Below are 23,580 nucleotides of genomic sequence, written 5' to 3' on the forward strand. Positions count from 1 at the left end.
GAAGATAACGCATTTTGAATGAAATGGATAGCTCGTTTAGTTTTTTTGCAACCGTGTACATAAATTAGGTAAAATCGTGAAAATGAAAAGCCGAGAAAACGCGCTTCAAACTACAACAATAAGCGCACGGTTGCTCGACGCCGCACTACGCTCGGCTCTGTAGCTCTGCAAATACTTGGAATTTAACTCTGAAAATTTGTGTCTCATGTTCTTGAATATCTAAGCTATTGATTTCAGGAAAAAAAAAATCGATTTTTTTGACCTTTTAATTGGCCCGCCGGCCTTAAAAAACAGTTATCAACGAAAAATACAGTACTCCATTTTTTATCAAAATAAATCCTAATATAATTAATTCATTGTATAACGCAAAAAATGAAGGCTTAAAAACTTAATATTTCCTCGAATGGCTCTTGTTAGCGAGTACTGCTGGTTATCTATATGGCGTAGAGTTCACAAAACACCTACACTTTTCGACGGGAATGGCCTTCCATGCCTTTCTAACAGTCTTCTACAGCTCTTTGATTTTTGTGGGATTCTCTTTGCCTACAGCTTTAACGTCTGCCCAAAACATTTTCAACAGGATTGAGGTCAAGTGACAGAGCCGGCCAGCCTATGACTTGAACACCGTTTGAAACGAATTAATTTCTTGACAATTTGCCAACATTTCAGAGCCTTCTTTCACTCCACGTGGTTGACTCCATTATCTCCAGGCGAAATCCTGTTATAAAAAAAACGTATTCGGAACTAAACAAATTTTAATTTCATGCGAATTCGTTCAAATGCCTTGACTTGTTGTTGCTGCTGTTGTAGCAGCATAAACATTCCCCATATTTACATACGGGGAATGCTGCCGGAGTGACAGTCCTTGGCCGGATATATGTAAATCCGGGTCGTTTCGGTAACGTAGAACCGGCTGCCGTGGAAACGTTGCTGTTTTTGAGCACAGTTGAACGGAATGCGTAGCAGGAAACATAGATTACACACATTTTCATTCTCTCCACCCTAAAGTTAGTGTAACTTTTTGAACATGGCGACCAATTTATACGAGGTGGTATTGTTTGATCAGCTGATTGGTTGTCTGGTTGTCAAAGTGTGACCATTTGTATTTTCTTTCCCTCTTCTTACCCCAGAAAGAATATAGGAAAATTTGTAGAATTGATGAGAAAGAGAGGAAGAAGAAAGGGGGCTTTCATTTTTAACCGGGATTCCCTAGTAATCAAGAGGTAGCCGATTTCATAACTAGATAACAGATACCACTTTATACTGGATAAATTGAAAACAAGAGAATTTTTGACCATTTTATAGTCATCCGTAAACGTACCAATATTAATTTTGTATATACATATGTAATATAAGTAGTACAAAAGTCGTTATTTAATTTAGTATCATCGCATTGACGCTAAAACAATCTTTCCCATCTAAATAAAAATGATTACCGTCGCATGGTTTTAAGAATATTAGATGCGTCCCTTCGATGCAGCTAATTACTCCTGGGATTCCAAATTTATTGTAAGAATGCATTGTAAATTAGACTAGCAATTTTCATATTGTGTTCTTCCAAACTTGATCGACTTTTAGCACTGTGTCCACCTTAAGACATTTAAAATTTCTTTTAAAATTTAAGACACTGTCGGCCTATATAGTACAATATGTTAATTCTCTCCGAAGGATCGTTGGAATTCTCGCTCCGTAAGAAATCTTCACGGGGCTGTTAATTTCGGGTCAATAGGCATCTACCACGGCTTTATTAAAGGTTTGATAATATTACTAATATCAATATTACTCTTTTGTTATCCTATATTATTTTTTTTACCCTGTATTTATAGTTGTTATTTATATTTAAAGAAATATTTTTTTTTTGTATGTATACATTTTGTTTTTTGTATCTATAAATTTTTTTATTTTTTGCTATTTCTGTGAACAGAGAATGAAATACTTCGTATTTATACGGATGTGTGTGTGTAAAATTTCTTTCCTCTTCACAAATAGGTAATTTCCCTTGTTTTGTTTGTATTTTCTTCAGTAATGACGCCGTGCGAATTCGGAAGATGCATTCTTGGGGTGAATAAATTCCCCGGGAAAATTCAAAATTGGCTTTTTTCAAGAGCTAATCAATTCAAATATTATCAATTTTCAATAACAGGTTATGCCTAAATTATAGCCTTACAATTTTCTGCAAAAATCCTCATTCAGCATAAAAGTTATCTCTTACATCAAAGATTTTTTAATTTACTTTGTATATCTTCAGTTTTACGTAAAGATTCACATATCAGTGCTACCAATTGCAAAAGCCTGTGCTATCGAGCTAATAATGAAAAACAGAACGAAAAGAATGTATAATAAATAGACCTCTGTCACATCGTTATTGTTGCATTTGAGTGGGCAATTTTTACCTGACTTTTTATTATTTAACTTTTCTGATTTAAGGGTAGCTTTTTGAATCTTTTCAATTCCGCTATTTAGCTTTCGAAATTATTGCATGTATTTAACTCCCACTGGAGCGAAATATAATATAATATTTATATTCCTCTAACATATCCTGTCAAACCCTAAAAAAATTCACGTAACTCAGGATTCGCCATTCAATGTCTACTTACGTTCACTTGCTAAATGGTTCGCCCAAACCGCTCTGTCCTCACTGCAACTCCTGCGACTACTCAACAATTCATATTCTTGACTAGTGCCAAAAGTGAAAGGAATGTTAAACTGTTGTGTTTCCTAACTGCAAGCCCACCGGATTTATTAAGAAGCACAGATATCAATAGTATCTATTAAATTAATTTGTAAATTCATTTCACAAACTAGAGTAAATATAAAACCCAGTAAGCTCTGAGCAAGCCATACAATCCATATCAGCTAACCCCTAACACTGATCTCAAAAATTCTTCACCTCCTCCATCGTACCTTCTCCCTTAACTTTAACCTCACCCCAAATAAACATTAGTATTCAGCGGTTAACTCTTAAGTGTAATAGTTATTTATAATTGTTACTCTTGTAAATAAATAAATAAATAAAAAATAAAAATATTCCACTTTTCATATAGTACTGGATTGGTGATGCTCTGCACCTAAACTGTTGTTATCGCCTAATCTACTGTTATCGAAGCGTTTTGTTTTTTGTTTTAGAACACCTGACAAATAAACATCGAAATTTTATTCAAATTTTTTTGACTCTATCACATTTGATTTCTCTATTTTTTCAAACTTCGCTAACTGATAATTTCAGATACATATTTCGAATACAAGAATATTTCTATTGTGCACGAATATCAAAATGGGTGAAGGTGAAATAAAATCAGATTTATCTGATCCGATTGCATTTCTTAAGGATTTCATGGCTGGTGGTGTTTCGGCAGCGATTGCCAAGACTGCAATGGCACCGATTGAACGTGTCAAATTGCTTCTGCAAGTGCAGGCTATATCAAAGCAAATTGCAGCCGACAAACAATACAAGGGAATGATAGATTGCTTTATAAGGATTCCTCGAGAACAAGGGTTTTTAGCATTTTGGCGAGGCAATTTAGCTAACGTCATTAGGTATTTTCCTACTCAGGCTTTGAATTTTGCGTTTAAGGATAAATACAAACAGGTAAGCAGAAAAGAAATCACGTATGTATATGTATATGTGAATGTTTTGTTAAAATATCTAATGTACAATATATAAAAATGGTTGTGGCATATTTAAAGATATTCCTAAGTGGTGTTAACAAAAAAGAGCAACCGGGACGTTACTTCGTAGGCAATTTACTATCTGGCGGAGCAGCAGGTGCCACATCACTTTGCTTTGTCTACCCATTGGATTTTGCGCGTACTCGGTGAGTGGTGTATTCGTAGAATATTTTGACCTCGATACTGCTCGAGAAGATTGGATAAATATGCATTATTATTTAAAAACTTATAAAGTTCGTCATTCAATTTTATGTTTTATGGTTTTTATGGGGTATAAAGCTCTACCAATAAACATGAAATTATATCTTTGAAGATCAAATTATCTCTTTGATGTATATTGGTAAAAGTTTTTAGACAAGAGTCCTAAAGCTGACAAAATTTTTATATTTGTAACAGATTGGCTGCTGATGTGGGAAAAGCTGGTCAACGTGAATTCAATGGACTGTTTGATTGTATATTAAAGGTTTTCAAAAGTGACGGTCCGGTCGGATTATATCGTGGTTTCATTGTGTCCGTGCAAGGTATTATTGTGTACCGTGGGGCATATTTTGGGTGCTATGACACAGCCCGTGAAATGTTGCCAGATCCCAAAAACACACCGATATGGATCAACTTTATGATAGCTGAAGCTGTAACTTCTATGGCCGGTATAATTTCCTATCCTTTCGACACGGTACGTCGGCGTATGATGATGCAATCTGGTTTAAAGGCATCCGAACGCATTTATAAGAACACAGCACATTGTTGGCTAGTTATCGCCAAAACAGAGGGTCCATTCGCTTTCTTTAAAGGTGCATTTTCAAATATATTGCGTGGCACTGGTGCTGCCATCGTTTTGGTGTTGTATGATGAAATAAAGAAAATGCTTTATTAATATAAAACTCTGCGAAAATTAACAAACTTAGATGTTTCTAGTAAACAAATATATTATTTTTAATTTTAGTAGTCTGAATTACCCATGCATGCATTCGAAACGTGATGGCTCGAACTAAATTGTGTCGTATTTTGGTTGTATGGAGGTTTCAACTTTTACAGGTTATTTTCGTGGTTGGCAAAATTTTTTGTTACCAAAAATTGTTACCACTATTAATAACTTTAATTCTGGTGCACTGGTAGCGCCACTGATGAGCGAATATTGCGTGAACCCATAATGGAAAGAATAATGAGATGGCGCCTATCGTGGTCCCGTTACTTTGCTCTCAGCGAATTTGACAACGAGTTACGTGATTTTAGCTCCAGTATGGCTAGATTACCATTTTCGTAACTTGATTTAGCATTTTTTTGTTATTTAGTTCTTTCTTCATGAATTTTTTTTAACCTGTTCTAATTAATTTGTAATGTTTATAATTTTGTTAAATATACATTTTTTATTAATTAGTTAAATAATTCACTCAGTTTTATTTAGCTTTACTTTTCTTTAACATCTGGTGGCATTGCCCGCGATTGCAGTTGTTGTTGGTGTTCTTCTGTTTTCGGCAGTCAAATCTCTCTCTCGCTCCTGCAGTGTTGCCTAGCTTTGGATATAAAAACGCACTAAAATACCCATTTCAAGAAAGTATATTAAAACATCAAATTTTTATTGAATCACTTAAAGAACTTTGTATGCGAGACAAATTGTATTTAGAATGTGCGTTTTTTTTTTAATAAATGTGTTATGCTTATGTACAATTTAATTTATGAGTTTTTTTGCTAAGCGAGACTCTTTTGTTAAGAGAATGACTTATTTGCTATATTTGAGGTTATGTAACTAGATAAGTTACTCTTTTTTTTAAAATGTCAGTATGGTTTCTTTAGTATTTTCTGGTATTTTATGGCTTATTTTTACAATGAATACACCTCTTGATGACCTATGTCTCACTAAGGATTGATGGCCGGAAGAAACGATTACACCCCTATGGTTTTAATCCACATTCAGTAAATTCAAACGCCTTTTAAAATGAGTAAACAGGTTTTCAATCTTAAGAAGAGTTGAGAGAGGGACATTTAATATTCTTGCATAACCTTAAAAGGAGCAAAAAATTAAATTCACTCTTTCAAAATATCAAATTTTATAAGAACCAACTAATTTTCATTAGCAATAAAATCTTCTCAGAGTGGCCTTTTTTAACCTTCTTTTGTATAATAATACAGTTTTTTAACTTAAAGTTTCGGTAGCTTTAAGTAAAACAAAGAAACAAACACGAAACTTGAAAATTTTCGCATTTTCGGTATAAAAAAGTATTAAATTTATTGCGAAGAGCAAATGGTTAGTACTGCACAACTCGGAAAAACGTGACGTCACGCACTCTCTGATATTCGCAATCTTCTTTCTATCATTCTTGGCGTGAACCGCTAAGGGGGCGTCCATAAATTACGTAAGATGTTTAAGGGGGGGAGGGGGTCGAGTCAAATCTCATCTAATCTTACGTTGGAGAGAGGGGGGGGGGTCTCGGCAAATATCACGCAATTTTTTTTCTGATTGAAACAAAAAAATTGTACATGCTTAAGATTTAATCTCAAGCGTAATCGTAGTATGATTAAGATCATTCACTAATTCGTTCGAAAGAAAATAATTTCATTCATACTTCGACGTTATACATTACTACTGTCAAACCACCATATTTGTTTTATACCAAATAGCTCAATTTAATCTGAATTTGCGGTACAGTGTAGCCCGTCGGTTGTTTTCGCGCCACTATGAGCCGAACGCCCTATCACTCAGGTTGACGTTTGACAATTCCGGACTTTAAAGAACATGACGGAAAATCATTTGCTCCATTTCTAATACGCGTACCGATTCAACCGCTGAATGCCTTCATCAGCACGCCTATTGATCTCTATTGCCCAAGTATACGTGATGATTTAGAGAAAATATGCTGCAGTACATGCGGTATTTACTTCGCATCTATCACAAGAGCTGCAGAGCACAGGAGAGCAGCCCACATTGCACCAGCTGAGCAAGCGCGTATGTTCCGCAAAGTGCGACCCTCACGGATTGTCACAAGACGAGCTAATGAGTTACTGTGCGCAAGCGTCAACGGCTGAGAGTGGCTAGATTAGAACGAAGTTGAAGGAGCACATGATTTTACTGAAAATCATATGGACATGTTGGTCCCAATAGTCTCTCTTGAAACCGCGCATGATTCTCCATGGACTGAATTAGAGTAGATATTCTTTTTTTAATCGCAGTAGTTACGATTTAAGTCTTCTATTGTTAAATTTTTATTACATTTATAACTCTCAGCAATATTGACTACTAGTCTTAACTAGTCGTAAATAAAAGCACGAAGCAAATTTTTTTTCTTTTTACAATAACAATCCAACGCGTTTACATAAGAAACCCACATTTTGAAAAATCTCACGTGAGATTGGGGGATGGGGTTGAATAAAATCTCACGACATCCCACCTTCAGAAAATTGAAAAAAACACCTCACGTAATTTATGGACGCCCCCTAACCCGCTTTCAGTGAATTAGGCAGAGCGATGACGTAATTTAAGATTGTTGTTTTTGTTTTTTTTTTTCTCACAAACAACCTTGGGAAAAGGTGTACTATATGAATTTCAATTGAACCTTGTGGTTAATAATTTGCGATTTATTTAAAAACTTATTCAAATGCGATGTGCGGAGTTGAATTGTGCCACTGACAATATATGTAAAGCTTCCGAGCGCAGTTTCTTTGCTTTTATAACGGATCTGGAATTGTTGCAAAAGTGGATCGAGTTCTACCGGAGGTCAGAAGTATTTATTGTGAGAAATGGTGTTATCTGTATGAAGCGATACACGTACTGAGCTACATAACAATAGCAGGAGTTATTTTTGAATGGATTACGCTATCGAGAGATGATTAATGGAATTGAATGGTATTGATCTGAACAATGTTTATTTTCAACAACACGGTGCTACGTGCCACACAAGTAAAGAAACCATCGATATTTTACGGGAAAAGTTTCCGGAGCGTGTTATCTCTCGGAGAGGTGATCACAATTAGCCACCTTGTGACTTTTTTCTTTGGAGCCACGTGAAAGAGAAGGTCTACGGTAACAGCCGAGGGTCGATTCAAGCCCTCAAAGATGGATTTGTGAGGCTGTCGAGGACATAGGGCATCAACTTTGTAATTCGGTTAAGGAAAATTTCATGAAAAAGATATTGTCCTCTAAGCGTGGTCGTGGTCGTCATTTGCCTGCATACCTTCCTCTTTATAATAAAATAACCATCTGATCATTTATATTCAAAAATTCCATTTTTCTTTGAATATCAAAATACCACCTCTGTTTGGAAAACCCATAGTACAATTGTTTTTTTTTTTCAGAGTAGTGGGCTAATGCTTTAAATTTTGGTAAGTAATGATTTGGTATTGCACTGGGATTTAGCACTGCGACCTGAAATATCTATTGTGGCAAAAAAAATCGGACATAGTGGCTAATGAAGTACGTAGAAAAAATAATTTTTTTTAACTTTAGTTTTGTAACACATATTACCAATATAAGAGAGAAAACTAAGAAAATTCTTGCACTAGTAATATAGTCGGGTTATCTGTGTTTAAGTCAATATAAATGATGATTTTTCCTTTTTGTTTCATTGCATTGTTTATATTAACCTAACCTAAATTGTTGTTGAGATTCTTTTCCAGTACTGACAGTATATGTTTATTTATACCAGTTGCCTCATCTATTAGCCAAGCGTTAGCGATTTTTATTTATGTAGTGAATCGTAAATTTTTGTTGTTGTTGAATCAGCACAGTCCTTCGGGTTACATCCGGGTCGCTCGCAACTCCGTATACACATAAATTTATTCACTCAAATATGTGTGTAAATACCCTGCAAGACAGGTAAGTCATAAATAAATATTTATAATAATTACAAAAATGATTAGAAAGCTCCTAATTTTTGTTCTGACCCTGGGGAAAAAATGAGTACCTACTCCTTGCCATTGTGTAATTATATTTGTTTTCCTCTCTTAGCAATTAGACATAAGTGAATTCCATTGCTTTACAAAGGCAAAGCAACTAATAATTGTTATGCTTACAATATAATTACTGCTGACTAAAAACTGTTCATCGCAGTGTCTCAAGTGCTCAGCAGTGTCTTGTAGGGTATGCCTTTCAAATGCTCGACAGTCTTAGCGAAAGGTAATGGTTTAACTGCTGTGCGTCAATTGTGTACAGAAGTCATGGTGAAACGATTTTTAGAGGTGCGCTCTTTAACATTCCGTTATTCGGCAGAATCAGCTTAAGGTTCTGACGTCACTTGGGATGTGTTTACAAAAATACTGAGATTGTTTTGGTGATTTACGAAAATAATCAATCAATGACACTTTGTTGCCAGCGAAACGATTGATTGGACGGGTATGTGAAATGATTGAGCTAATTTTGGCTGATGTTAAGATAGTGTTAGGTATATAAAAAAAAATTAATACAGTCTTCGCTCATGTTACTTCGTTCCTATTTAACGATTGATTGGACGAGTACATGAATGCATGTGAAATGGTCGTGCAGAATTCGGCTGCTGAATCTCCTAAGTCACATGGCAGCCGAACTTCCCCTCGTAACTTTCTTTTTCACCATAATTAATGTAAATCTATCATCCTTGCACAGAAGCATACTACGATGCACGCAAAGCCCTACCATAGATAATAAGATGCGAAACTCTTTCATTTTGAGAGAGAGCGCGCCCATGAGCTCGTTTCAAATTTGGCAGCATTCAAACATTATGGGATTTTGAACAGCTGATAGGCGAAATAGCGGGCTGCAAGAAGAAACGCGCCAGAAATAACTGACGAAAACATTTCGTTTTTGTTTAATGGAGAAATTGTGCGATTGAAATGTTTATAATTATTTGTCTTAAAATTAATTTAATTGACTTAATTATTAACTTTAATTTAATTTTTCCGCTACTATTTTTATTTCGTTTTGTGTGCATATATGAATACAATTTACATACAGGTAATTTAATTGCAAACTGTGTGATGGTTTATGTGTGTAAATTTCTACATATGTAAGTATTTTATGGATGAAAAGCGTAGGTAAGGGAATTGAATTTAAGTTTGAAATATTTTGCAAACATACTTAATTATTACTTAACTATTTTTAAAAGTAATAATTAAAGGTTATCTGCTTTAGCTTTATTCTTTTATTAAAAAATGGCAATATTTTATGTATTTATTTATACATTTTCGTCTTCATTACTTTATTATTATTATAGAACATTTGTATTTCAATTTTGAATAATGCCATTTAAATATTAATTTTTGATTTTTTAGCTTATTCATGGATTTTATGCTGATTGTGCTGATTTTTATTATATGTAGGTGCATACTGATGATATATTGGGCAACTGCGCACTAAATACTAACCTCAATGGCGGAGTGGAAACTAAAAATTCCAAATTTTTCCTTAAAATATACCCATTCAATGTTTCTGCCGGTGAGGCATTACTAACGAATGTTGTAAAAAATGCACTTTTTTCCGCGCTCCCACGAGAAAAAGAGTTCCGCATCTAGTCATCTATGGCCCAACAAGTAGCTTGTAACGAAATTCTGTTCCGGATATTTCGATATTATTAAAAATTTCCAAACAAAAACATACACTTGCCAGAAAAAGTATCCATACACACAGAAATGAAAGCAACATATTAAGAAATTCATTGTAAAAAAACAAAAGCTTTTTAAACTTTAATGAGAGATGTTTAGTCAGTAATTTTTGTACAATTTCTAAACTTTTTTTTCCCAAATACATCTTTAAAAATTAAATTTTACAAAACAAAAAACTTCATTTCAACGAAGCAGAAAAAGTTTCCGTACATATGACAACGGGGATTTCTGCAGTATGCAGTGACATATTCATACCCAAAAGCGGGTTTATTGTAGTTTGTAATTGATTTTGCTGTGACTACATTACTTTGGAGTTATTTTAAAGTTTTTGTGTACAAGAAATAGCGATGGCCCTCAAAACTAAGGAAATTAGTGTGGCGAGAGAAAATTATCCTGAAACTTAGAAATGAAGGCAAATCTTTTCGCGAAATTGGGCAAATCATAGAAAGAAGTAACTCTACTGTGTAGTATGTCGTGCAAACATATAATACAACTTGTTCAATTGTGTCACAGCCACGTGGGGAACAAAAAAGCAAAGGAAGGGGAATTACATGTTTGTAAAAAAGTAGAGCAGGCGAAAGCAATGGAAGCAACCAAACACAAGAAATTATAGTCACACACACATACTTTCAAACCACCTCGTCTTCCGCATAAAACGCAAACAATCTGTATTTGGAGGCTTTATATTAATTTGTGCTTTCACAATTTAACACACGGCACTTCGTTTTCATTAGTTTGGGTAGTTTAAATCTCACAAATCTCAAAACTACCAAGTCATTCACTGCATTTTCACAAACACGTAATTTTTCCTACTTTTATTTGTTTCGTATTGCGAACTTAGCTAACGTCAGAATTGTCAAAATCGCGAAAAATAAAGTAACTGTTTTTTAATGGCGCCACCGTAGATACTCTATTCGCCTTGTGCAATATCTGATTGAATTGTAATTTTACCGTGATTTCTGAATATGCTTATCGATTATAGTTTTATCGATTTATCGATACTCTATTCAGAAATCAGCTGTTGGGTGCATGGGATTTCAATTTCTGTGTAGCTAAGGTTGTTGGAAAAGTATAAAATTTAAATTAAACTTTTACAAACAGGGTTCGAAAATGTTAGCAAGGCATTCATTGAAACTTCCGCGTGTTTCGAAAGTATATTCGGCTTACTGCACAGCCGTTGCGGAGGCAACGGTGGAGTCACAATATAATCGCCCGACACTCGTTCCAACTGATTACCGCACAGCCGAGACTAACACCGACAAGCATTCTAAAGTGCATGAAGCCAAGTTCTACACAATTTCCCCTGAACAGAAGAAGCAATTATTCAGCGGTGGGGGACTGCCCCGACAATTTGAACAACAAGTAAAGACTTTCACCGAAGCTTGTGTTATGGTGCGTCCAACGGGCTTAGAACTAATAAATTACATCCGGAACACTGATTTCAAACGACCAGTCATTCGTTATGTTCTATACGGTGATAATGGTGTTGGCAAGACACTAACTATGGCTCATGTACTGCACTACGGTTTACAAAACGGTTTCTTACTTGTACACGTGCCTTGGGTGCCTAACTGGATGAAACGTCCAAAGGAGACCGCAAATGCAGCTTCGCAAGAAGGATTCATCGACTTGCCCTTCGATGCAGCGGCTTGGTTGGTACATTTCAAGACCCAAAATGCCGACCTACTTTCGAAATTGCAATTGAAGACTAGTAAAGATTATGTCTGGAGTAAACGAGAAGCAACACCAGCTGGCTCAACGCTATTGGAATTGGTGGAGCATGGTATTACACGTATTAAGTTCGCATCTGAGACAGTATCTGCCTTATTATCCGAATTAAAACAACACGCTAGCGAAGAGCATTGTAAAGTAATGGTGGCGATTGACGGATTTAATGCGTTCTACCATCCGGAGACTCGGATTTTCGGCGATAATAAACAGCGTATAACTCCAGATCGCATTACGCTGACTCAACCCTTCTTAGATATTACAAATTATAATTGGACTAATGGGGTGTGTATATTAACTGTAGATAAAATAGGCATGACGGAAGGTTATATGGAGTCGTACATGCCTCGTTATCTACTTGGCAAGGAAGGATTTGAACATCTAGACCCATTTGTACCGGTGCGCGTTGAAAATTATACAGACAAAGAGTTCGCAAGTTGTATACAGTACTATTTAGATCGAAATTGGATACAGAAAACTCCGGAGGGCTTTGACGAACAACTCAAGTACCTAAGCAATAAGAATCCTTATACATTAATGCAATTAACACGTTCATTGTAAATGGATGTAATTCTTTTGAACAACCGAAAACCAAATATTGTTTAAATACATAATATTACAAACGAAGTAATAAAACTGGCCAGGTGCTATAAATTCAATTATTTTAAAATAAGAACTTTCGAGTGGGGCTTACCTAGATGACTGAAGTAAAGATTTCTTGTACACAAATATATGCTTTTAAATAAAATACACATAGCCGCTAAGCAAATGTTGCAATGATATTGAAATTTACAACTGTATTTACTTCGTTGGATTTTGGATTATTTATTGAATAACCGTTACGTATTTCACAAAGAATTTTGTTACATTTATAAGTAAATGTAATTGTTTATTTTCGCGTCATTTCATGGTTTTTTTTCTTTTGCGTTAATTAAAAATTGTATTTTATATCTTTATCATAAACCTGACGAATATCCTTACAGAATAACATATCAACACAAAATTGGCTATAAACAAGCAAGGAATTTTAAGATGAACACTAGTGTCAAATGCTGCAGAATTATTCAACTAAATTCACTGCTGTGCATACATACATACGTTAATCAAGTGTTGCTCGCGGCGTCAGTGCGAAATTTATTTAATCTTTACTTTTCATCTAAACGCACATAATAACGCCGTTCCCATATTTGCTAGGCTTCAATTTTGATTGGCGGATGTAAACGTGGCCAGTCGACGAACTCCACACCGTAATGCAATATGCCAGCAGTACCCACTCCAACAATTGTTCCCCAGAACAAAAGGAATAATAAACTTTCCGTATTAAATTCTGACGGAAATATGGCCGTGATAAAGAGCATAGCGATGGCAAACAGCAAAACGGAAGGAATCTGAAATATAAGACAGTTCGGTTATGCATATTAATTATTTTCCCTTATTGCAGATTAGCAGCGTACCGTATTGTAACGCCATGTGCGCGTAACTACCAAAGGCGATGGCAGTAAATTACCTTCATCCGGTTTCACAATATACTTGCCCAAGAATAAATCAAAACCATCCTTAAGAAACGAAATTTTAGAAAATGTACAATAGTTTAAATTCATTCAAATATAAGCAATTAAATTTTTCGCATGGAAACTCACCTGTCTGCTTCCATCAGAAAAATTATTGAGATAATAGCGTGTTGCCGAATTAACACCATCCTGCATAAGACCGGCTTTTGTACGTTTACCTGTGCGTGTGAAATCCGTTTTCAGAGCGCCGGTACCAGAATATTGCAGAGAAATTACATCAGCATTATCAGCCCAAACCTGATTATAATTGTGAAAAGCGTACGTTAAAAAATTAATTAAAATTTTAGATTATTTGACACACCCCTTTAAAAATATATTCGAAGTTGGGCGCAGCACGCTCTACTAATTGACCGGTTTGTAAAATACCCAGCTTTTGTAGCACAGCATTTAGCGATCGCTTGGCCAACATACTTTGTACAACATTGGTACGGTCTAAGCAATCAATGCAGTTTGTGCGAAATACGCCATCCTGTGCTGTTACCAAACTACCATCTTCACGTAAATGGAAAACTGAGAACTCGTCCTGCTCATGAGCGACACGATCGATTAGAATTTGCAAACGATCCCAACGCATTTTTTTGCATTCAGCATGGAAGTCAAAGGCTTCATAGCGTACATTCGGATTATTAATTTGCTGCACAAATGTGCGGAATGCCCGTTCCAGAATACCTTCTGCGCGTTTCTGATCCACCTACAAGTTCAGTAAAAAAATGTAAAATATATTATATGAAAATACATATACACTCCGCAGCTATTCAAATTACCAAGTTTAATATTATTTGGCGGCCATACAGCATAACTTGTGATTCAAAATGTTTACTGCATGCTCCCAAGTGATCCTTGCCAGGCACTAGCTCCGGATCGGGCTTGTAGCGTAGGTTTGGCAGTTGGCGCCAATAGAAGGGCATACTACCCCGGGTCTGAGTTGTAGGACATTTATGTTACTCTAATTGAAATACCATTTTTCATCAAATGTGTAGAAACTACCTGCACGAAGGAGATGCGTTGTCCATTATATTCGATAATCTGTTCCGTTTCGACAAAATTAGCTACGTTGCCTGCCTCATCAATGCCACGTGCAAAGAAGCGTGTGCCAGCACGATGTATGGAGCGGCGTGAAATGATTGACCAAAAGAATGTTTGGCCATTCACTTGTACTTGGTTGATGGAAACAACTGTGAAAGAAGATATTTCAATTCTAGTTGTAAGAATGAGAAATGTAGACAAACTTACAGCCTAAAATAATTGGTAGTGCGAATTTACGCATTTCTGGACAGTTGAAGTTGCGTAGAAGTGCGCCATTCCAAACGAAGCGTTCATCGGCGCGTTCGAACAATCCATTCTTTATAAAATTAGTATATTTAGAGAAAATTTGTAAAGATTTTATTTTACAAACGTACCTTCATAAAATCTGGTGGCATGCCATGGAGTCGTTGCAGCGAATGCGTTAAATCGTACCAGTATGAGAAGTAGAAAAATCGTGTATCCAATGTTTGCCGCAACATGTTTAGGTAAGCTTCATTTTGCTCCCTCTGCTTGGGACGCAAATGTGTTATGGTCGGAATGTAGGGTATGATATCGTAACCAGCCAAACGCCATATTATGGCTCCATTCAGCATGCCCACGTAAAGGCGATGAGTTGCCACAATTAGATAGTGACCACCTAGCAGTTGTATTGTGCCTAGAATACCACAGACACGTCGTGTGGGCACTTGGTTGTTAAGTTGGTTGGTCTTACCTAAAAAAATTAATTATATTGGTATCGCATTATGTATAAATACATATGGAATTCTACCATTGTGATATGTTCCAAATTAGATTACTTACTTTGAACACGCACTGTATTCGCAACGCGATCAATCACCAGCAGCTCATCTTTGCCATTCGGTTCAACAACGAAACGCTCCGGCGTTATGTATCTAGTATATGTATATTAGGCATAAGTTATAGCAAAAAAAAAATCACAACAAATCAATAAAATCAATCAAATTTTCCTTCAAGTGGTCATAATTGTGTCAAAAGCACTCACTATAGAAGGGGTGGCAGTGGCAAGACTAATGCATTATTATTGATGGTACAAGAGTGGACTATGTACACCCTCCTATACTCATACTCATAGACTCCAATATTCGCAACGAACCAGCCTTAACGTTTCATTGCCATTTTTCAAACATAATCACAGCTTAAAGCTACTTACAGATTCATGTCATCATGTATGCCCCAACTGGTGTCCATTTTTGCGTATCACTTTTGGTAACTTGCTTTAAAACTCTGATACTTATTGGTTACTAATAAGTTCTTTTAAAATATACTGCTGCTTTATCAATTTTCCAAATCACTGCTTGGCAACAAAATCAAGACCACAATAATTTCTTTATTAGGAATGCTTGGCGATTATCGGCTTTATTCTTTATTTTCGTTAATGCTTTCGTTGTTGAGGTGTTATTTTGTAAGTCATTTATGCTATTTATTTCTGCTCATCGTAGTAAATAATTAATTTAGAATCGTGGAAAAATTGACTTCCAACAAAAAATTTGCAAAGTTTGACACTAAACAGCTGTGACGATAAAGAACAAAGTTGCAATTTTTTGACAGCCGGAAATCTAATGCTATGTTAACACGTTTCGTAATTCGCTCTAAAATTATTTGCGAATTACCAAGGCGCATTGAGGGGGCGTCTTTCCAAAACAGTTGCTGTATTTTTTCGTGATTTTGACAAGTCTGACTTCAAGTCCGTTACCAATTCAGTGAATGGCTTGGCAATATTGTGATTTGTGAGATTTAAACTAAACAAACCAGTGAAAACGAAGCGCCGATTGTTAAATTGCGAAAGCACAAATAAATATACAGGGTCCGCCATATAACTTTATGGAATTAAAAATGCTATAAAAAAGAAACTACTCAATATTTTTCCAAACTTTTTTTTTTATTTTGAAGTACAATCCTTCCGGTTAATGATGGAACACAACTTCATTCATATGGCTGCCTCGGCTAGCCATGCACCATTCCATACGATCGGTCCAATTTTTCAACACATTTTCGTCTCAATGATGTCTCCGAAATGTCCAATTGTTGAGAACGACGGTGAACTGATGTTCCTGGTGTTTCACGAACACCCCTGGCCACAGCAGCAATATTTTCGGGTGTACGCACGGTTTTTGGTCGGTCACGCGTTGGTTTGTCAATAAGCAACCCAGTTTCTCTTACTTTTTTCGCAAAGTAACGCAGATACGCTTCATTCGGTGCTTTTCTTCTTCCCACTGCCGTACGTAATTTGCGTACACATTCTGCAACATTACCATGATTTTCAAAGTAATGTCGCAATATTTCCCAGCGTTCTTTGAGCGTATACACAACCATTTTCGTTCAGCAGAAGAATAAAACTAATTTTCTGTCAAATCAGATGACAGCTAAGTGTTACCATTCTTCAAATAACACCTAGTTCAAATCCGTAACGATAGATGGCGGGCCCTTTATAATGTCTCAACTACAGTTTTTTTTCGCTTTTAAGCAGAAGACGTCGTGAAAAAAAAACAAAGTGTGTGTATGTGCATATAATTTCTTGTATTTGGTTGTTTCCACTGCGTTCGCCTACTCTTTCTCTTCACAAAGAAATAGTTCCCCTTCCTTTTGTTCGTTTATTCATAGGCTCTGACGTCACAGCGTATTCGGAAGATGCAACTTTGTATTCTATTATCCTTGGTGAATTATCCTGTTTCCGCAGCGCACTCGTTATTCGCTTTGGCAGCTCTCCTTCTTGCTCTTGCTCTTTGCTTTTTCTTACTATTATTTGCAGTGAATATCGGTGATGGAGAAAAAAAATTAAGTTTAAATCAATATTTTACTTTATTTAATTATTCGCACAAAATAAGTAGAAAAATGCCTTCGGCCCATACGAAAATTATTTTAAAACGAAAGTTCATCAGCGTGCTGGCAGCTTGTCCCAGAAGGATTGAGTTCGATCCTAAAATATTTGTTATAAGAATTTTACAAAAATATTCACAAGTTCATTTAAACAAGTTTAAGTTCATTTAAATTGACTTTTTCTAGGTTAAACTTACAGAGGTCAAGAATAACTTCACAGTTATTAGAAGTCACAGTTGCTTCAATAGCTGCACCTGCTCTTCATCTAGGTGGAATAGTTTCTCGGAAGACAATTTGATATCTTCCAAAATTGGGTACTATCGCCATTGCTCTGGTCTATCCTGACTGACGATTTGGTACGAACCCTTAACAATAAAGGGTATAAAACAATAGGGTATGCAGATGACATTTCTGTAATAATTAAAGACAACCACTTAATGCACCATAAAAAACCTTATGCAGGTTGCCTTAAATACAGGGTGCGTCATCTTTTATGTCAGTATGAAAACATTGAATAACTTTGGAAAAAAAAACTTATTTGTACCATATAAGTGAGGTATATTTATTTGGTTTGGTTCTTTACAATTTATTAAAACTATTTTTTGAAGACAATTTGAATCAAGTGGCCAACTTTATTAGCAATAACAAGCTGCGATATTTTTTCTGCGTTTGTCATCACCTTGGGTTTTATAGCGTCGATTTCGGTGTAAAGCGATTCATGGTTGAAATTTTACTATTCAGTAAAAATAGTGAACATATGTACGTTAAAGTCGATCGGTTGGTAAATGACAAAGTTTTTCAGCGTTTACATACCGACAGAGAAGATGGCGCACCCTCTATAACCTGTGAATGGTGTAGAAAAGAGGGATAATCAATCAACCCTTCCAAAACCACTAATATCCCAATTACCAGGAAAAGGGTTCTAAATATACCCATTCTGATAATGAATGGAATAGAGGTACCTCTAAAGGAAGAGGTTATGGTAAATATCTAGCAATTATCTGGGATAAAAAACTCACTTGGGAGACCCACCTTAACTTAGTAATAAAAAAGGCAAAGAAAAACCTTTGGACCACAAAACAACTCTTGGGTCTGAACCTTAAAATTACCTTCTGCGTCTACACGTGGTAAGAACTATTGGACTACATGGGGCTTTGGTATGATGGGTTGAAACAAATCAAACCACAGCTATATCAAAACTGTGTAAATTACAAAGGCTGGCGTGCCTAAGTATAACAGGGGCCAGGAGAACTACCCCAACTGCTGGCATAGAAGCGCTTTTAAATTTACCACCGTTGCATTTAACAATACAAGAGAAAGCTACTATACAATCACTCTCTTTTCATATGAAAGAAAAACTTAAACCAGGAGATCTTACTGGACACCTCAATATCTTGAACAGGGTTTAGCATGCAGTAGGCATAACCCATGCGAATGACCACACGGAAACCGTACTCAATTTTATAAAGAGGTACAAGGTTATCTTCCCGTCTAGGGAAGAGTGGAACACTAACCCAACATGGTTAAATGATGACTCACAAAAATGGTACACAGATGGTTTCAAAAAGATCTAAGGAGTAGAAGCAGGAATAGGTGGGCCTAGAGCACAAAAATCCCTAACACTAAGTACAGATACCACGATTTTCCATGCGGAGCTCTTCGCCATAGTGTAAACAGGGCAAATCATTCCAAAAGATAAAGTAAAAATGAAAATACTTTCGGACAGCCAATCGGCTCTTAAAGCCTTGAATAGCTTCACATTCAAGTTAAAGGTCGTAATAGAGTGTAACAATGCACTCAACACACTGGCCACTTATAATCAGTTCTCACTGATTTGGGTACCATGACATGAGGGACACGAAGGAAACGAGAAGGCAGACTTTTATTCCAAAAAAGGGTCAGAATGGCTATTTATTGGACCAACCCAATTTTTCGGCTTTAACAAAAATAATATAAAACAGGAAAACAAAAAATGGATCCAAACAAAAATCAGGGAACACTGGAACGGCACAAGCGGCCTTAATCACTCCAAAAAGTTTTTGAACTTCAATGCTAACAGAGCAAAATCTGCTCTAACCCTAAATAAAAAGGGCCTCAGATTACTCTGTGGAGCACTTACAGGTCACTTTGCCTGTAATAAACACTTTACAAGTACAAAGTTCCGCATTTTCATATCACTTCAAATACGTATGTACTTATATTTACTTTGTGAGGAAATCGACCAGCGACTTAAAAAGTTCGACTTTCTCCCTTTCTAACTGGGCTTTCCGTTCTGCTCTTTCTTCTTTTTTCATGTTTAAACAATTTACCATGGGACCTCTTTTCTCATCCATATACTGATCCAGGTCCGTTTTTCCTTTTTTTTGATTTGTGGATGTAGATGAAATATTTTCCTTTAAATATCCCCGTGTAAAATAAAGATATCTACTAGTTAAATAATTATATAGGAAAAAAAAAATTAAAAGCTACCTGCAGTTAAGACTATAATATATATAATATAATTGGCGCGTACACCCTTTTTGGGTGTTTGGCCGGGCTTCCTCCTCCTATTTGTGGTGTGCGTCTTGCTGTTGTTCCACAAATGGGGGGATCTACATTTTCAAGCCGACTCCGAACGGCAGATATTTTTATGAGGAGCTTTTTCATGGCAGAAATACACTCGGAGGTTTGCCATTGCCTGCCGAGGGGTGACCGCTATTAGAAAAATGTTTTTCTTAATTTTGATGTTTCACCGAGATTCGAAACAACGTTCTCTCTGTGAATTCCGAATGGTAATCACGCACCAACCCATTCGGCTACGGCGGCCGCCCGTTGTACTGACTATGCCATCTTCTAAATCCCTGACCTCGAATGGGAGGTCCTTCAGCATCCGCCGCATTCTCCGGTCCTTTTACCATCATTTCCCCTCCCTGCCAAATCATATAAAGAGCTTTACCTTCGAAAACAAAGAAGTCTTTAAAAACTGGTTCGACTACTTCTTTGACACCAGACCACGCGATTTTTGGCGGAACGGCATCAAAAATTTGGTCGAGAAGTAGGAAGAGGTTGTGAACAGCAACAGCGAATATATAATTGATTAACTTATTGGTTTTTGTCTTGGGTAAAACGCTATGAACTTATTCCCCAACTTAATACATACGTGTAGCGAGTTTCATAACTATAATACAAGAACATATAGAGAAGTATTGACAGTTTCTTTGTTACATATTTCATATTAAAAGTCTTTTATTAAAATAAAGTTCATTCTATTAGAACACCCATATAAATCCAAGTTTCAATTAAAAAAAATTTAACAAATTTTCATCAAAACTTTCATTCAAACTTTTTAATCAGAATTCTTAGAAAAATTACATTTTATTATACCATTGAATTTTGAATGAAAGCATGCCCAGCAACTGATATCTCAGTGCGCTCTGTTCAATTTACAAGAAAAGTGGAAAGGCGACTTTGCAGAATGACCCTAAGCAGCACTGTGATAATTAGCAAAGATGTTTCTTAACCATTCGAAACGAAGCGGGGTTTCAGACTATTTCCGATTTCTTATCATGCGACTTTTTCAACTTGATGAAGAAAAAATTAATCGCGCCTGATAATATCAACATTGTTGGCAATAGTTAGCAGGCAGCCAGTGCAACTTACAAAAAGAATTCCGTCAAGTGCGTCTTGCGGTAAACGAGGGCAAGACAAAGTGCCTTGTGTCAACAACCAAAAACTCTACACGTATTGGACAGAAGGTTGCGATTTACAATTACGAGCTCGGCGTAGTTAAGGACTTTGTCTACCTAGGATCCAGCAGTAACACCAACAAACTTATCAGTCTAGAAATCCAGCGAATAATAACTCTGACCAACAGGTGCTACTTCCACGCACGAAAAAAACGCTCTATCAATCACTCATCCTCCCGGTCTTACTGTATAGCGCTGAGTCCTGGACATTGACGAACATCAATAGGCGGTTGCTAGCAGCTTTCGAGAAAAAAGTTATTCGTAAGATCTATGGTCCAATTTGCGTAAACGAGACATACCGAATAAGATTGAACCATGAGTTCAATACGAGCTGTACGCCGATATCAACGTAGTGAAGCGCATTAAAATTTAGTAGCTGCGTTGGCTAGGTCACGTTGAGTGATTGGATAACAACAGTCCAGCAAAGAAGGTACTCTTTTCGAAATATCAACAATGACCTGACCGCCCTTGGTGTTTCTAACTGGCGTTAATGCGTGCAATGCAGAGGAGATTGGCGCATCATTTTGGTAGCGGTCAAGACCGACCATCGGTTTTAGTTGCCAGCTAATTAAGTAAGTATGCGCAAGTTTGAAGTGACTCAAAATCGCATTGATTTTTGACAATTGCTGATGGTCTTATGCTCTACTTTTTCCATATTGAAGAAAACACTCAAAATTCCATGGTCCATTTTTCCAAAAATTCTGATTAAAAGGTTTGTTAGTTATTTGTGAAGACTTTTGTGATTCACTGTGTACATAACCAAATTTTATGACTATTGGCTTCATTTTACCCAGAACATCCTTCGCCTCGAATTAGCAAGAATATAAATCGTCACTTGAATTTCAAGCAAATTCCATTGCATATATATATCTTCCTACTTTAAAAATGATTATATAAAACGTGGATACATTTTTGTGTTTTATAATTACAATCTATTTTTTTGTTTGTTTTGTTGTTACCGAAGTTGATTAGCATAAGCGACTAGTTTGCGCTAATGCTTTGTATTCAATATTGGTTTGTGATTTAAGTTTTAGCTGCGTGTGTACCTTAGAATCCACAAATTAGTAGAGGATGAGCCGGAAGCAAATATGTGATCAAACAAAAATGCCTTTCAGACCCACTTCGAAGGAGTTAAATGACAACCACGGAACAACAAAGAAATAGGATTGGTAGAAAATATTTGGCTCGGATTTCAATGCATTTGAGGCTTTAAGCCTCTGTGATTCGCCATATGTTTGAAAGTAGCGAATAGATGAAGCAAGACGCATTTTATCACATAAGAACTGGGGTGATGCAATAAAAAAAATACAGAGAATATTTATGTATATATTTATATTTATGTATATAGTAAAATATTTATATTCCTAGGTAGGAATATATTATAATTCGATTTGTTTAAAGATAGACATTTAATTTGTCTCCATGAATGGCCTGCTTTCTGCGCTTCTGCTACAACCTGCTATCTCCAAGTGTTGGCTGGTTTCCCGCACCTACGGCTCTTTTGAGGATTCCAGTATAACGCAGCTCTTTTAATATCCCCCTGGTGCTTACGCAACGTATGACCGATCCAATTCCATTTGCGACGCCGTCCCTCGAGGTGGATAGATGTTTGCTTAGTTGGAGCCCAAAGGTCAACGTTGCATGATCTTGTGAAAACAACGATTGTCGTTGAAAATCATTAGCTACGTACATCTGGAAATGTGCGTCGATTTCCAAACTTTGTTCAGAATGCCAAAGCCAGCTCGTCCTTTTGCTGTACGCTTGTGTATGTCTGTTGCTGACCCACCATTTGTTATAATAAGATAACGAAACTCGTCTACTTAGCGTACTATAGCGTTTCGGCGGTGTTAATGCACATAAGCTTTGTCTTGGAGATGTAAAATTTCAGGCCTGTCAGCGTTGAAAAAATACTTACCGAATGTATCTTCCCTGATATATGCGAGCGCTTGTGCGCCATTACACAAATATCGTCAGCGTAGTTTTGGTCTTTAAAATGAGTATTAAAACCCTAGAATATACCTCTATTTTCCGCTCAAGCTCGACGAATTACTTGGTCCAGGACAAGGTAGACGATTGCACACAGATCTGTTTGACACCAATTTGGACTTCAATGCTGGCTCTCAGAGTAATTTCGTGCTTCACACAGCAGTTCCACCCGAGTACAGTTCTTTTATGAGGCTAATAATTTTACGCAAGGATACTCAAGTAATTTTCATCATGTGTAAGAGTGTCAAACGACTTTTAAAACTCGCTGAAGCAGATGTAAAGGCGAGTGAGCTACTCACCTGACTGCTGCATAATCACTTTTAGGGTGTTTATGTGATCGGTGCATGAGTGGCGTGCGCGAAATTCAGCTTGCTCGTGGCGTAGCTCCTGCATCGACGAATTAGAAAGCCTTTTGTAAATTGTTAAATTATAGTCCATATATGTATTTATATTCATATTTATATATA

At 36.4% G+C, this 23,580-nt stretch overlaps 3 protein-coding genes across 3 annotated transcripts; 2 read left to right on the top strand and 1 right to left on the bottom strand.

Annotated features, from left to right (window-relative positions):
- Positions 1-3,103: 3,103 nt before the first annotated feature.
- On the top strand, positions 3,104-5,016 carry LOC128858422 (ADP,ATP carrier protein-like). Its single transcript, XM_054094686.1, has 3 exons — positions 3,104-3,589; positions 3,688-3,815; positions 4,066-5,016. Exons 1-3 carry the CDS (start codon positions 3,275-3,277, stop codon positions 4,541-4,543), a joined length of 921 nt encoding a protein of 306 aa, XP_053950661.1. The 5' UTR covers positions 3,104-3,274; the 3' UTR covers positions 4,544-5,016.
- A 6,216-nt stretch (positions 5,017-11,232) lies between these two features.
- On the top strand, positions 11,233-12,626 carry LOC128858426 (28S ribosomal protein S29, mitochondrial). Its single transcript, XM_054094690.1, has one exon. The coding sequence runs from the start codon at positions 11,350-11,352 to the stop codon at positions 12,526-12,528; it is 1,179 nt and encodes a 392-aa protein (XP_053950665.1). The 5' UTR covers positions 11,233-11,349; the 3' UTR covers positions 12,529-12,626.
- A 141-nt stretch (positions 12,627-12,767) lies between these two features.
- LOC128858425 (phosphatidylinositol-3-phosphatase SAC1) lies at positions 12,768-16,104 on the bottom strand. Its single transcript, XM_054094689.1, has 10 exons — positions 15,736-16,104; positions 15,366-15,457; positions 14,939-15,276; positions 14,772-14,880; positions 14,526-14,713; positions 14,303-14,458; positions 13,840-14,229; positions 13,608-13,775; positions 13,422-13,523; positions 12,768-13,355 (listed from the first exon to the last, which is right to left on the bottom strand). Exons 1-10 carry the CDS (start codon positions 15,771-15,773, stop codon positions 13,158-13,160), a joined length of 1,779 nt encoding a protein of 592 aa, XP_053950664.1. The 5' UTR covers positions 15,774-16,104; the 3' UTR covers positions 12,768-13,157.
- Positions 16,105-23,580: the final 7,476 nt, after the last annotated feature.

The sequence above is a fragment of the Anastrepha ludens genome, chromosome 3 (genome assembly GCF_028408465.1).
Source record: "Anastrepha ludens isolate Willacy chromosome 3, idAnaLude1.1, whole genome shotgun sequence".
NCBI classification, from domain to species: Eukaryota; Metazoa; Arthropoda; class Insecta; order Diptera; family Tephritidae; genus Anastrepha; species Anastrepha ludens.